The sequence below is a fragment of the Crocodylus siamensis genome, chromosome 7 (genome assembly GCF_052110815.1).
Source record: "Crocodylus siamensis isolate JL-2025a chromosome 7, ASM5211081v1, whole genome shotgun sequence".
NCBI lineage: Eukaryota > Metazoa > Chordata > Crocodylia > Crocodylidae > Crocodylus > Crocodylus siamensis.
This window is the reverse complement of record NC_143401.1, coordinates 10,955,188-10,971,245: the sequence shown is the minus strand read 5'-3', so window position 1 is coordinate 10,971,245 and position 16,058 is coordinate 10,955,188. Positions and strand designations below refer to the sequence as shown.

At 49.0% G+C, this 16,058-nt stretch overlaps 1 protein-coding gene across 3 annotated transcripts in view; it reads right to left on the bottom strand.

The window, feature by feature from the left end:
* PTPRU (protein tyrosine phosphatase receptor type U) overlaps nt 1–16,058 on the bottom strand; it is a 307,092-nt gene that overhangs the window by 96,817 nt on the left and 194,217 nt on the right. For all 3 annotated transcript variants that reach the window (XM_090057147.1, XM_090057145.1, XM_090057146.1), the window contains exons 11-12: nt 8,516–8,618; nt 3,058–3,331 (exon numbers count right to left, since the gene is read on the bottom strand). In XM_090057147.1, coding sequence (XP_089913273.1) covers nt 3,058–3,331; nt 8,516–8,618 — 377 coding nt within the window. The remainder of the gene's footprint in view (nt 1–3,057; nt 3,332–8,515; nt 8,619–16,058) is intronic.

Sequence of the window (16,058 nt, the reverse complement as noted above, 5' to 3'; positions counted from 1 at the left end):
CTCTGATGGCAATTCTGAAATTCTTATATGCTGCCATGATACCTCATGAGGAGCTCCAGTTTGGTCTTTCAGCTGGACTTGGGGGTCCAGGCCTAAATATTTCAAAATTTTTAATATTCCAATTTCTGTCAAGAAAAATTAAAATGGCATGAAAAAATCCTGAAAGTTTCTCAAATTCGTAACTAGGGGAAAGTGCTAGCCTGCCCCTGCCCCCACTCCATCTACCACCTATAGCAACTGCTCAGCCAGCCTCAACCGTCACTATGTGCAGGTGATGTCAGATTAGAGGGATGCTTTGGTCTTTCCTCCAAAACTGTATCAGAGAAAAGCTGATCATTTCCTTTGCTCTTTATTGAAATGCCTCTAATTTATCAAGAGTTGTGTGCAGACAAAAGGCACGAGCCCGACAGGCTTTGCAGGTACTGGCTGGGTTTTCAGCTGGGGAGGATCAGCATAGTTTCACCTATGTCCATGGAGTTGTATCAGATGAGAATCAAATTTACCCACATAACATACCCCTCACTGGCAGAGGAAGAGCATGCTTCACCCACACTGTCCTATTAATGTGCCTCATGGGCCCTATGGTGAGAAGGACAAACAAACCCCGAGCTGTGATGCTGGATCTTCATGGCGTCAGTCAGTAGCTGGGCTTACACCACTACCTACTTGTAGACAGACCAGGAGATGGTGACCACCATCACTCATGACTGAGCGGGACTCAAGAGAACCAGAGAGAAGAGTCTGCCTGTCACAGCCCTAACAACAACCTAACAAGGTGTGAACAAATCCTTGGAAGGACAGCTTTGACTGCCGGCACCTTCCCACAAGGAAGGAGGCTGTCAGCCATCATCCATACTTCAACTAGACAGCAGCTTTGTGCGCACCACGCCAGTTATCTGCCTGCTCACAGCCAGTATTAGATGAGAGAGACACTTGCTATGGCTGCTACTGGAGCCTGTCCCTTCAGGCTTGACAGTTCATACCCCGGTAGATAGGATGGGAGCTACTAGAGCACGTGAAGATGACAAGGATCTCTTGAGGGAGCTCCAGTCCTTCCCACCATCTTTTTGAAGGAAATTAGCCAAGATGGGGAACAGAACTCTGGGTCAGTCGGAGCTTATTTGCTTCTGCAATGAAGTCAAAGTGAAGCCAGCTGTATGCATCTTGGAAAGCGTCAGAGAAAGACCTGCAAGGAGAACCTTGGTGACCACTGGGGAGAAGGGAGCTTAGAGAAGGCCCCAGGGGTAAATGCTTCGTTGTATATATCCGGAAAGACCAGCAGAGCAGGGATTCTTGCTTCTATGCCTGCCTCTTCCCACCCACAAACACCTCCTGGGGAATCCTGTCTCCCTGTGTTGGGAGATGAGGGGACCCAATGAGATGCCATACCTACCATGGAGCCCCAGGCAGGCAGCATCACTCAGCGAAGATCTCCTGGTCAACTCTGCATCAATAAATACAGGGCAATTCTTTCTGCTCCCCTCGCTGTACACTGGCACAGAAGCATTTTCTTATCCTGCTGAGATTTCCCTCCAGAAACGTAACTGGGTAACTCATGGAAAGCCATTTTGTTGCACAGGCATGGCAAATAGCACAAAACCACAAATAGAGGGAGGCTCCCCCTTCTCATTCGCTCAGGTCTAACGTGGGGTTGTTTGGGCAGCAAGGAGCTACCCAAGGTGGCAGGGAGGGCCTGGCTTTAGCTACTTATTTTTTTTTTTAAGGGCTATCAATAGAAGCCCAAATAACAGTCCATCTTCCTGCAGGAAGCTGCCATCCAGCCAATGCGATGAAGCATAGTGGACTTCAGGAAATGCAGCTCCTGTCTGAACAACCTGCCAGGCTTTGGTAGAAGTTATGAAGCAAACCATGTCATCTTTTTAAAATTTTAGTCCTATCGAGTGACTGACTCACAAAATACTGACAACAACCAAAACACAAATTCAGACTTGCCAACAGCTTAGGAGGGCAATATTGCCTTTTGTCTGCGCTCCCCGTTCCAAGTGACTGATGTGATTCCTGCATTAGAACAGGGTTTACAAGCAACCTGATGCTATTCTTCATGTGCTCTGAAATCATCCTGATCCCTCTCATGTCTCAGCAGCTTCCACTCCTGTGTCAAGTGACGTACTAACCACTGTCATGTGGGGTTCATTCTCTCATCCTCTCCCAGGGAGTAGCTGTGTTTGCAGTGTTATCACATGATGCTGGAGTCCTGAAGTGCAACTCCCACATTGGGAAGCAAGTTGGAAGGAAACATGCAGCAAAGCTCTCACATGCACACAGCCAGTAGAGTTATACCTACACTGCACTGACATGTGGCATTGCAGGGTGGGCTTCTCAAAGGTGCCATCATGATCTGGACACCTCAGCCCCCCCTCTTAGCTTGGACAATCTGAACCCCAATAACCAACATGCCTGGACTCCAAATCAGCTCCCTGATGCCCATCTCTATACGACAGTGTGTTTGCTCTTTCACATCAGTGCCATCCTACTTAAGGCTAAAGGTCGTCTGTGGGGATCAGATGGCAGAACTGAGATCTGGGGGGAAAGATCTGACATTTTCCTGCCCTCCAGCTCTGGTAGTAAGGTTAATACATATATGTATCTATATCGGGACTGAACCCAACTCCCCTGAAGCCAATAGCAAAACTTTCAGCAACCCCAATAACAGTAAGATCAGGCACAGAGATGACAAGCCACCTAATAAACACAGTATGAAAAAAACAGTGCAATACATGGAGACTGCTGAGACTGGCTCAGGCTGATTATGGGAAACAGAACCATCAAGCAAGCCTCCTCGGTTTTCTGTTGCATGTGTATTTTGACACGCATGCTACCTTCCCTAAGAGTGAACAGATGCAGTGTTTGGGACTGCAGCTGGGGAGCACAGATTCTGAAAATGACTCTTAAAATTCTGACCTGCGATGTCTCCCATTCCCCATGCATTCCCCTGGACAGGACGCACACCAGATCCCATTACCCATCAAATGAATGTCCTACTCTTCTGGCTGCTTAGAGACACCATGCCACTGGTCCCAGCCATCAGCTACTCACCCCTTTCAGGTTACTTGTGGCCTGGAAGTAGATAAGATAAGCCTTCTTGGGCTCCAGCGGTGGATTCCAGTACCCACTGTACGTCTGGTTGTCCCCAACAGTGAAAGGTTTGGCTTCGGTGAGGCTGCTGGGAGGCAGCTCAGCCCCAAAGTAATGCACAGAGCCCCGGGACATGGCATCGTCATACGTCAGTGGGACTGGGAAGCACTCCTGCCCGCTCAACTCCCTCTTGATCTTCTTTGGCCTGTCTTCCTCCACAATGACCTGGTATGTGCTGAGTGCATGACAAGGAGACAGAGACAAGAAAAAAAAGGATGGGAAACTACAGGGATATTTATTGGCTGTAAAATGAAGAACAAACTCTCCCCAGCCACAAAGTTCTCTCAAACCTGATGACCCAGACACCATCCCACCCCTGCTCCCACAGTCCCAAACCCTTGCATCACCATGGCTGGAGGGAAGAAGGCAGTTTGTGCCTACTATGCACTTCCTGAAGACACACTCTCCCTGTAAGTCCAGACCAGAGATAACGCTGGCTAATAACAGCTTTTTGCTGCTAGTGCATTTTATCAATCGGCAATTTCTATACACCTAACTGAGAAGGTGAGAGGACAATCACTTAATGCATGCAAAACACATGTTAATTTATTTAAATTACTCAAATCCTGGGGCTGCAACGTGCTGGCAGCAAGTCTCTGTCCTCAAATAAGCCTGGGACCCCTTGCCAGCATTCTCCACCGTACTCCACAAACCTCACGACCAACCTATTGCAGATGCTGACAGCAAAAGGCTAAATGGTTTCAGCTCATTCTTTCATGCAAGTGGCTGGTCACCCTCCTAGCATCTAAGTTTTCTTAGGAGAGAGGACAGAAGTCCCGCAGGATGAGTCATAGGAGCAGGTTATGACTGATCTCTCTGCTATCTTACTGATTTTGTTAATAAACCAGAAGAGCAACGTGGTGAGTTTAGACTCTACCTAGTTTTAGAAAAACTTAGAAACAATGCCTGTTTGCTCTACTGAAGGGACCGTGTGAAAATCCAGGTAGACATCTTTCCAACCCCACAAAAGCATGTTGTGCTGAAAAGCAGCTTCCTGGCCTGCTAAATGCCTTTAAATCAGGATGGCTCCTCTACAGGGAAGAATATGTTCTGGATATAATTAAACCTGCCATCTCAGGCAGTGTTTATTACTTCCTCCATCCTTCTATTACTCAGCCTCCATCAGTAACAGCACCATATGAAGATGAGTTGTTTAGGGGCCCGCAAGTCTTGCGGGCAGATCTTCTGTACCCAGACACATTAAGTCACCAGTTCTATTAAAGTTGTTTCTCTAATAACGCTGAATCAGATCCAGTCTTTTCCCTATTGAGTGTGTGTCACTGCAAACAGCTGTAGGTTATAATAACTGTATGCCACTGCCTGAGCTCAACCTTAGGACCTGATGAGCAACCAGGGTCCAGTTTATTGGTTTCTTCTGCTCAGATATATTCAGCATTGGTGACAGCACAGGCAGATGCAGGGAAGTGAGAAGAGTGTTTTGGCTCTGAAAGTAGCTCCAAGATCTTGAGAGCGCATCTGTGGTGGCTCAGATTGACGCTTCTCACACAACTGTCACCGTGCGCTGTCCTGCATCACTCCAATGCCACTGTGAATCAGAAGAGCGCTGTAATCCAACGGCCAAGGTAGTAGTCTGGGAGTCAGAGCACCTGCCTGCACTGCCCAAGACCGCAGGGAAGCCTGCATACCGTCTCCACTCCTGCCCTTTGGGAGCTCCTCAGGAAGCTCTGCCCGTGCAGCACTCCCGACCTGGGCTGAGGCCTCAAGTCACTACTGGAATAAAAATAATCACAACAGTATCAGTGAGCATCTCACTGAGGAGCAGCTGATTCTGTTAAGAGAAAACAGAGGCTAGTGGGATGCAGAGAAATAATTATAACTCTGGCATTTTCTGAAGAACCCAATGTTCTTGACGTGACTGACACTTCTTCCCCCTTTTGCCGACAGGGAGACCAAGGCACAGAGAAGGGTCAGGCAATGTTGCTGGTGGAAATGGGAACGGCGCTTTATACACCTGCTGCTCATTCCACAGCTGCACCCGAGGCAGGACGTTGGTGGGGGGGGCAGAGAGCTCTTCTCTTGGGGTTTGTAGCCTCTCCTATTTTGAATGAACTCAGGATCTCAAAGCCAAAGCTGTGCACAAAGCTTGGGGGGGGGGGACTCTACATGGGTTTGATGTGGAACTTGAACCCATCTCCAGGAGCCCTCCAAGGGTGAGATCAGGTTTACTCTGAACACCCCTGGATCCTGTTTGTGACTTTTTTTTTTTCTTTTTTTTTTGCGGGGGGTGGGGTCTGATGCAAGACTCCTTGGAAGCCATAAACCAGGGGGGTTACTCGTGCTCTGCAGCCTAGTGTCCATCATCCCGCACAGCTCAGATGATTCCTCTTTCACAGCTGTCACCCTCAGAGCCACGGCCCGGCTGCCACAAGCAGAGGCAGATGGCTTTAGGTTGAGAATAAGCAAGCACAGCTTGGGCAGGAGGGAAGGAAGAGGAATTTTGTCTGGCAAAGGCCTGCATCTGGACAGCTGCCCAGGTGACAGCGAGCAGGTTCAGAACTGGGGAGAGCGGCACCAGCGACTCAAAGCAGAAGTCACTGGTCAGTGTTTCTCACGAAGCATGAGCAGCTCCCTAATGGGCTCCTACTAGCCAGAGTGCTTCTGCTTCCCTTATGAACTTCACTGTCTAAAGAGGTGAAAGGTGATCTCACAGCGGAGCTCCGTGCTCAAGCTTCAGTCCGCACGTTGCATTCCTACTCCCACTCGCTGTCTGTATTGTGCAGACTCAACAGCGCAAGAAAGAGTGCTTCAAAGGCTGCTCCTCAGCAGAGCGTGCTGCTGAACCAGGCACGGCAGCAAAAGGAACGATCTGTCTCCAGATAGGAGAGACAGCGCAACACAGGCCGAGCTGCATTTCCCCTGATGAGAAGGCAGACAAGCCTTCTTGGGGAATGGACTGTGAGCACTTGATCCAACATGCTCCACAACATCGCTGCTTCTTGAGTTCGTATTGATGGTGCTGAGACAACTGTTCCGTGGTGCCCATAGGGTCTGTTCACTGAGTAAAACAATTTCCTGACCCCTTTCTGGGGGGAGCAGGGAGAAGGATTGGAGATAAGGAGAGACCAGCCAAGCCCAGCCACCCAGCACATTTAGTGTGCTGAAGGCCTGCCAGCTTCTGTAGCCACCTGCAAACAAGGGAAGGATATGGCCAGCATCATATTCAGCTACTTTTGAGTCCTCAGCCTAAATAACCCAGCATTCATTTCCATCTGGAATGACTCAGGGAGGCCTTTGGCACAAGCCTTGGGCGTGACACAAACTCACACATCTGGAGCCACAGCAAAACACCTTGAGCACTCTGTCATTCCAGCCCACATGGAGTTTATTTACTTGCGCATGGCTCAGAGGAGGGGAAAAAACAGGCCAACTGGTTCATTTTACTACTTAATTTTCAGATTCCTGCAGGTAAACATCCTCAGTCTAAATTTGCCCTTCACAGCTTACATTTGCAAAGGAGCCTCCAGGGCTTTGGAGCCCCACCAACATGAGATTCATCTAATTCCCTTAGGCCTACTTGCAAATCCCTGCTGACGCATTTGTTACGCGCCTCCAGATTCTAATGCCATTTGCAAGCAACCGGGAGAGAGAGCACTCTGCAGCGGTCCATGTATTTCACAAGCACGGCTACAGCCCCACATGGATTGTTATCATGGGATTAGTTTGCACCACTTGGTCTCTAATGGCGTTATCTTCTTTCAGTGGAGGGGAACTGAGGCACAGAGCAAGACAGCGACTCTCCCAAAACCATGCAGAGCAAAGTGGCATTGACACTCAGAGCTTCCTGGCATCCAGGCCTGAGCTCAGTCCTCCACGCAGTGCTGTCTGACAGGCAAAACCCCAAGCTCCTACAAGGCAGGAGAACACCAAGCTGTGCAGCAACAACCAGAAAAGAGTCTGAACCTAAGACAAAGAAGATGGACCTAGATCCCACATCACAAGGGGGTCGGTGCCTGGGGTTTTGATTTGACCTGCTGTTTACAGCATGCACACAGGGGCCAGTAAATAGTAATTATCCTTGTCAGGGAGGTGCCATTAGATTCACCATACAAAAAAGGAAACTGAGGCCTAGGGAGGTGGGCTTGCAGACTAGTGCACTCTGGATCTCCCACTTCACTTCAGTTCCACCAAGGAAGCCCCTGAAGAAAATTATGGGATCTGAACTTCTCATATCAGCTAACTTGGGTGTCACCAACAATGGGACAAACAGTTTACTCCAAGGCATTCCTGACCTTAGTCTAAGGGGAGCGCCAAGCCCTTTGAAATAAAGGGATTTGCTTGAGTCAAGGGCACAGCTGTGCACCAGGCTGGGAGGACAGTGATGAACTGGTGCCAAGCTCCAAGCCCATTTGCCCAACGCAGGGAACCAGACTGCCCACCGGCAACACAAAGGCTTTTTTTTTTTTTTTTTATTTGCAACTTAGTGGGAAGATGGGATCTCCACAAGGAAAATAGTCAGTTAAGGAGGGGGTATATTTCCCCAAGCTCTGTAGTGAACACTGAAGGCTGAGCTATATAGCCCACTTTTGAGGGAGCGATTACCCACTTGAATAGCCTCACTGGTCTCTGTGTGAACTAGGCCAGTTCAGTTATCCCAAGCTATAAAGCTGCTACTTAACCATACAGCAAATGCCCATGGGCAAACTGCTACAGACATACCTGGTCTAACCCTCAGACCCTCTCTGGGTCTCCAGCCAGATGCTTGATAGTGGAACAGAAGTGTTACAAAGCTAGTAATCTGTTTCACAGCAGCAGTTGCTGAATTTCATGAGAAGCTTGTGAGACTTAAGCCCTGTTTGCAGAACAAACCATGCGTCTGAATCCTGGGAGATCTTCCAGACCTTAGGAAGGCACCCCCAAGCTCTCAGTAAAGTGTGAAGCATGACATCCTGCAGTCTCCAAAGCGGGGCAGAGCAAGGTACAGATGACCAGCTCCGATGGCTACCTCTGAAACAGACACTCAGGGAGCAGACCACCTTTAGCAACCTCTCTCCTAGTCCAGGTGACACCTGCTTAAATGGGGACAAGTGCTGAGTAAATTGCTGCTCAGGTACTGACTTGGCATCATGCCTCATGGAGACCCAAGAGGCTATTAGGGGTAGGTGCGATGTGCCCTTAACCAGTGGCTCATTAATCCACAGGTGAAAGAGAAAGCTGGTGTTCTGCCCCAGGATTTCCCAGGAATGTAAGATAGAGAGAGAAAAAGAAGAGTGTGATTGCCTCACCCTGGGGCCCTTTCTTAGCTCTCATGGTAATGAAAGCCTCAGGACAGGGCCCTCGGTCAAACCATGCCTCGCATACAGGATGCTCAGAGCCCTTTCAACAGTCCTGGTTTTCCTACCTGATGGGGGCCCCTCTGCCCTGTGCGGGCCTCAGCAGCACGGTGATGGTGCTCTCTGACTCGCTCAGAGGTGATGGCATGTCCCCATAGTCGAAGGTGGGAGCTGCAAGGGAAGCAGAAGCGAGACGGTGATGAGCACTCTGGACCCACCATGGAGGGAAGCAAGTTACTCACAGTCCTAGGGACAGAAGGCTACGGGCTCTTTGGAACGACCAGTCAGACAGCAGGAGCCTGAGGTGAGCAGCGCCAGAAGCAAGCTTCCCTCTGGATTTCATTAATGATGTTTGCCCCTTTGTAGCACTTTCCTTCCGAGGACTTCAAAGCACTTCACCAGTGCTAAATGGCTGGGATGTATTGCCCTCCTGTGAAGCACATCAGGATCCTTGCCCCCATTGCTAAGATGGGGAAAGTGAGGCCGATGGCTTTGTCTGAGGTCAGACACAAGGTACAGCTGGACAGTGGAAGGGTCCGGAGTCAACTCCAGTCCTCCTGGCTCTCATTCTTTGCTCTGCGCATCGCACCAACCCTGATCTAGCGCCAGGCTTTAGCTGTGTCTGACCAAAAGATTCAGGCCTCCGGTCTCTCTCGCTGAGGTTTAAAGGGTTTTGCCAATGCGAGTACTGCAGCATTAGGCTCCGCCGCGTGTCAGCGAAGCCCGCTCAGAACTCTTGGGTTCTGTCCCTCGACTCCTTGTAGGACCTTAGGCCAGTCACTTAACCTCTCTGTACCTAGGTATCCCCCTTGCTTAATTACCTCGGCTCCAAGAGGAGATGCAAGACAAAACCATCATTTCATACGTCAGAGGCTGGCTAAGAGCCAAGTATTACTAATTGGACAAATGTGTTTGGACACAGTTGCGCTGTGCTGCTGTTGCCCAGTTGCTTGATTTAGAAAACAAGGCAGTTAATCTGCATCAACCCATCAAAAAATATATTCAAATACCTACCATTTCCTTCAAGGGTAAGAGAGGAGCCAGTAAACCTGAGCTGGCAGGCGGTTCTGAAACCAAACCTAGGTCCAGATCTGAATGTCCCTATTTCTACAATGGGTTGGACCGGGACCCAGTATCCTAGCACCAGTTGTGATGTACTTCTGAATTATGCAGCATGGGACCTTTTGCACTTTGTGTTCTTCAAACCAGCTGCTTTGATGGGATGGAGGGGTTTTCTGTGTGGTACTGAGTGGCAGGCAGATACCTAGTGGCCTGCACAGCTGCTGTAGGAGGGAACTCAGGAATAATATTTATGGCAGTGGAAAATATTGATATAATCAGGGGTTAAGGCTGCTTCCCTCACTGTTGCTATCTATTATGAGTGTGGTGATATTTGGCATTTTTTTAAAATATCACCAGCTTCTGGAGTCATTCATGGGAAAATCTCAGCTTCAAACACACATCCACGAATTTCTACCTCTTGTAGTTGGGGAGGAAAGCTGGAAATTCAAACTTGAATGGCTCAGAAACCAGAAAAAATAAAAATCACACCCAATTATAATTCTTTAAAAAAAAATGTCACGACCTTTAAATAAAATGTCACATTTTCAGAGTGCGGGTTGGGGGCTAGACTCGTGGTTTAGAAAGCTTAAGTTGGCAAAGCTCTGGAGTGTATTAGATGCAACTCAGGAGTGACAACAGCTCGGCAGGACCAGTGGTGTCGGGACACAAATGGGACAAGTTGAAGAAAAATGCTACATGTTCAGGATGCGGCACTGGCGAACTCAACTGTTTGGGGACACAATTCCACCTGATTTAGCACAGAGATAACCTCCAGCTTAATGCTAGGGAGCATTAGGTCACTAGAGGTACCATGTTCAGCATGAGACAAAAAACATACAAAGTCAAAAGCCCTGTGCTCACAGCATTAGCCTTCATGTCCTGGCCAAATCCCAGCTCAGCTCCTTTGTTCCACCTCCCTTACTTCTCCCTAAGTAGTCATGGTCTTCACTTTCTGCCCTGATATCATGCTGTGCGCCACTGCACGGTTGCCATGCTCCAGCCCAGAAATGGCAGAATTTCAGAGATGGGTATAAAGGTTGGGCCTGTCACGAGGAAAGTGCAAACCCCATAGTCACTTTGGGAGGAAAGGTGCTGCGCAGAAGAGAGATGTTCATTATTAACAAACACCACTCCGGTTGTTTCTGTTTTGTTCTGGGGGGGGGTTTCCAGTAACCAGCATGGAAATGCATGTAGGCAGATCCTGCACTTCCCAATGCCATTCTCCAGTGGACTCAGGGAACCTTTTCTCCCCACCCTGATACAATCCCTTGCCCTCATGTCTCTGTCATGCCTAGAGTGCCTGATTAATTAGTAGTCACTAGGGTTGGGCTCATGTTGCTTTGTAATTTCTATGCCCCCATTAGGAAACATCTCAACCCATTCAGTGCTGTTAATAGCTACACCAAGGACATTAGCAAACAGCCCTAAGTACTGTATGGCTTGTTAATGAAGCCCAATTAATCCCTCATTTGTACACTTGTAACTCAGATAGACTAATAGTTTCGTTTCTGTAAATCTCCCCCTGCCGTGTGCAATTGTTGCCATGGTATAGGTACAGAATGATCCACAAAATGCAAGCTCATTTCTCCTTCCAGGGGTCTCCCTGGCCTCTCCCAATAAGGCTGACCATAACTGCAGCAGCTCGAGACTTGAACACTCTCTCGAGATGCCTGCTTGTGATAAATCCTGGATTCCCTGGCTGAACTACTGGGTAGTCCTGTGCAAGCCCCTGCGATGCCAGCACCCCAGCGATGGCAAAAACACAGCCTCACTGTCTTTGAATAGGCAGCGCTCCAAAAAAGGGATGTGTGAACTCCCAACCATTGTGAGGGCGAAGCATTTTCTTGATGTAACTAGTGCCAGCACTAGCCCAGGAGACATCAGAGAGACATAGCACTGCTCTCACATGTGCCTCAGAGGCAGCTGTGATGGGCGTATCAGGTCAGCAAGGTGTGACCACACTGCTCCTATTGGCAGAGGTAGAATTTCTCCCAGAAAAGCCAGGTGAGTTTTCCTGGGTAACCACTGGGCTGAGGACTCAAGAGGTCCAAGACAGGCCCTCCTACTTGCTCTAGTAGTTTCCCTTGTCTGAAGTCCTGGTGACGTCACATCACCACAGCACAGAAAGAGTCACCAGGAAGATCCCATGGGACCCCAGACACAGGAGCAGGCAGGGTAAAGGAGCAGCAGGTATGCAGACCATGCTCTGGGGAATCTTAGAGAAAGAGCAAACCTAGTGAAAGGGTTCCCTACCCCTCTTGCAGCAATCAGGGGACACTTTATTGCTGAAGGGCGGCTAAGGTCTGAAGTCTTTCCAAATAAGAGCCAATAAAAAACTTGGCTGGCCCAGACAGTTTACACCCCAGGGTACGTAAGGAGTTGGCAAGAATCATAGCTCAGCCACTGGCACAGATCTTCGAGAACTCGTGGTGCTCAGGTGAAGTGCCCAAAGGTTGGAAGAAGGCCAATGTGGTGCCTATGTTCAAGAAAGAGAGGAAAGTAGATCCAGGGAACTACAGGTTTATCAGCCTGACCTCTATTCTGGGGAAGATCTTGGAAAAATTACCGAAGAGGCCATTCTAGACAAACTGGCCGATGGCAATATCTTGTGGGACAGCCAGCACAGGTTTGTTGTAGGCAGGTCTTGCCTGACCAATCTCATGTCCTTCTATGACCAGGTGACACACCACCTGGACAAGGGAGAAGAGATTGACATCATATATCTTGACTTTAAAAAAGCCTTTGATCTGGTGTCCCATGATCTCCTCTTGGAAAAACTGGCCAACTGCTGCCTCGGCTACTTCACAGTCTGATGGCTGGGGAATTGGCTCGGAGGTCGGACCCAAAGAGCGGTAACCTATAAAAGTAAATCGCTGTGGTGCGCCATGACCAGTGGGGTCCCCCAAGACTCCATCCTTGGACCTATACTCTTTAACATCTTTATTAATGACGTAGACATTAGTGTCAGAAGCGGACTGGCCAAGTTCACCGATGATACCAAACTTTGGGATAAAGCGTCTACACATGAGGATAGGCTAGTGATCCAGACCAACCTCGACAGGCTCAGAAAATGGGCGGAAGAAAACCTGATGGCATTCAATACCGAAAAATGCAAGGTACACCACCTTGGGGAAAGAAAACCCACAGCAGGCTTATAGGCTTGGCAGTGCTACACTTGCTAGCACCACGGCGGAAAGGGACTTGGGGGTCATGATTGACCACAAGATGAATATAAGCCACCAGTGGAATGTCGCAGCTGGTAAAGCAAGCAAAACTCTGGCTTGTATCCATAGATGTTTCTCAAGCAAATCACAGGATGTCATCCTCCCGCTGTACTCAGCCTTGGTGAGGCCGCAGCTGGAGTACTGCATCCAATTCTGGGCTCCACAATTTAAAAAAAGGATGTGGAAAAATTTGAGAGAGTCCAGAGGAGAGCCACATGCATGATCAGAGGGCAAGAGAACAGGTCTTATGAAGAGAGGCTGAGAGCCACGGGACTCTTCAGCTTGGAAAAGCCCAGGCTCAGGGGGGACCTGGCGGCTGCCTATCAATATATAAGGGGTGTGCATCAGGATCTGGGGGATACCTGTCCACCAGAGCACCCCAAGGGATAACACGGTCAAATGGTCACAAACTCCTCCAAGACCATTTCAGGCTGGACATAACGAAAAACTTCTTCACTGTCCGAGCCCCCAAGGCCTGGAATAGACTCCCTTCCAGGGATGGTGCAAGCACCTACTCTGGACTCTTTTAAGAAACATTTGGACATCTATTTTGTTGGGATCCTTTGACCCAGATGACTTCCTGCCCTTGGACCAGGGGGCTGGACTTGACGATCTTCGAGGTCCCTTCCAGCCCTAACGTCTATGAATCTGTGAACTTTCCTGCCATTCCAAGGCAAGTGGGGCGCAGGGTGTGCCATGAAAAAGATACAGCTGTAGGGAAATTTCAAAAGAATGCCCTTAAGACCATCTCTTGTGCACACTGGCAGGTAAAGCCAAGTGCCTTACTCACTACAGGTGCAACTTTCCGTTGAGCACCCCTAAATGAGACTATTTTCAAAAGAGCTCAAGCTCCTGCTTACACACCCAAGTAAATACCTAGATTTTCCAAAAGAGTTCAGACTTCTGGATGTACTTTGGGTACTGAGCGGTTTAAAAAAAATGAAGCCCTAGGTGCCAAGGTGGCTGCTGCTGGGTGCTAAGCACTTCTGAAAGCCTGACTTTAAGCTATTGTGAAAATGCAACTCCATGAGCCCTGTTGGGCAGAGTCCGGAGACGGTGGGATCATAACTCCTGCAGATACAACCCCTTTAAAAAATGACCCAAAACATCTCTTCCAGGGATAAGAATGTCCCAACCTTATAGTATCCTAGTGCATTTCTTAAAGCAAATGCCAGATTCCACTGACAAATGGAGACCTCGTGCCTCCTGCCAACAGTACAAAGCTGCCCTTCAAAAAGCAACAAGATACTGCACTTTAAAACTGCTAGAAAAGCTGGCGCTGGCCCTGGGCTCAAGCGGAGGTAACAACAGGCAGATAGTTGGACTTCCACAGTTGGACAAAAGAGGAAGATGAGGAGGAAACTTCCCTCAGCCAGACTGATTTTATTCTCGTATAGAAAGCTTGCAATCCAGCCCACAAGCCAGGGAATCAAAGGATCCTCAGCAGATGCAGGGCTGCAGTCCCCAAGTTGTACCTCTTCCAAAGAGTTTCTAACATGAGTTCCACATAAAGCCCATGTCCATCCCCTGACCTGGGGTCTCCTACAGGAGTGTGTATACCTGCAGGTCTCGCTCCCCAGGCCTCCTGCAGGATTGCACGCCTGCAGCAATGGATAAGCCGCTCCACCCTCTGAATGCAAGCTGCCCTTTCTGTGCCACAAGGCCTCTCTCTGAATAACTTTTCCCATGTGGCCCTGGAATTTGGCTTATCTAGATGTGGAAGTTAATTTGGATTAATGGAAGAAGTAAATGAAGTGTGTAATAGCTGTTCCTGAATAAATCCATGTGGGGACACATGGATTCTTGTTCCACTTAATTTCTGCTTTCAAAACTGACTGAATGCATGCAGAGCAAGGAGCACCTGCACTAGTAGAAGGGCAGCCGTACAAGGATTCTTTCCACAATGGCTATCCCAAAACAGCTCCATGTGTTGTCTCCTGCCCCCTTCCTTTGGAAAGGTAGGCTGAGCCTGGCACAGGTTGTAATACAGCTCCAACCACCTGAAAGGGTTAACACCCCTTCTTATACCATTTCTGGGTGCTGTTCAAGGGGTGAGAGGGTGGTAGGGACATTATCACACGGTGCAAGGCATGGAATAAGATCCACAGGCACAACATACAACTATTTATCACATACCCCTCTGGCTTATCTCACAAATATCACCTGGTCCCAATCCATCCTGCTTCTCTATCCGTACTTAGAACCTTATCCCCAGTACAGGCGAGCTCTTTGAATGCTCAGGCACAGGTAAGCCAAAAACCATGCGCCATCTGACAAAGAAGCACAGTCCCTTCCCACCTAGCTAAGGCATCTTATCTATTCCACCTCAGACACTGTTTCTCACTCATGCAAATAATATCATTTCTCCAAGACCATTTTGGGAAGGATACAGGGCTGGCAGTGTTCAATTTCTATCTTCTCAGCCCACCTCCTGCTAATGGATCACATCAAGGTTGCTCCAGTGAGTTAGGAAATGTGTTCCACTAGCACCACAGCCCGGGTCTGCCGCAATGTAAACAAGGCAGCTCGCAAACTGCCATGCGACTAAATTATCCAGCAGAGTTGTAAAACATAACGCACACTGCTTTTCATTTGAATCCTGACGGCAGGGTAGCCCGGGGAAAGGGGAGGGGACTTCCGGAGCATGAAGAATCCATTTCAAGAGAAGACGTATTTAACTGTGCCAGCACAGTGGGAAGCGAGACAGTAGGAGAAGGCCACGAATGTGCATTGTCAGGCTCCGTCTGGGACTGCCACCCTTCCTGATTGTCACAGAGCAGCCTTGGCTCTCCTTGCTCTTTCCTGTCTCCTGTACAGCCTGTGGTCAAAAGGGGTAATCATGGCAGCAAGGCATGCATAGGACTGCCAGTGGGAAGGACGAGCAAGGGTTAATCAAAACTCTAGCCATGCTTTGGTTGGGATGAGGATGGGGATAAGAATGCTTTCCAGCTCTGCGGAAGGTTGCTGGTTAACATGTCATGTAGAGAGACATTGGATGTAAGTTGTTACCATGCAAGAGTAGTTGAGCAATCTCTCCGAGGTGAGTTGGTGGGCTGACTGGCAAGCAGGCTGGCACTCTTGGCAGAAGGGCTAATGAGTGAACACCCAGCCTGGCCTGTGGGGGTGGGCATCCCTCCCGTCCGTCCAGGGATTACATGGGACACGAGCCTACACTGTGAAGCTACTGCCTTTCCCCAGCACTGAAGTCTACACTTCCCAAAGCATGAGTGTTGAACCATGCACGTGGCTATTCCAGCATGCACAAATGCATGTTGACGGTCACTGAAATAGTTGCCCATTGTAGTGTGAACCTCTGCCAGCAGTA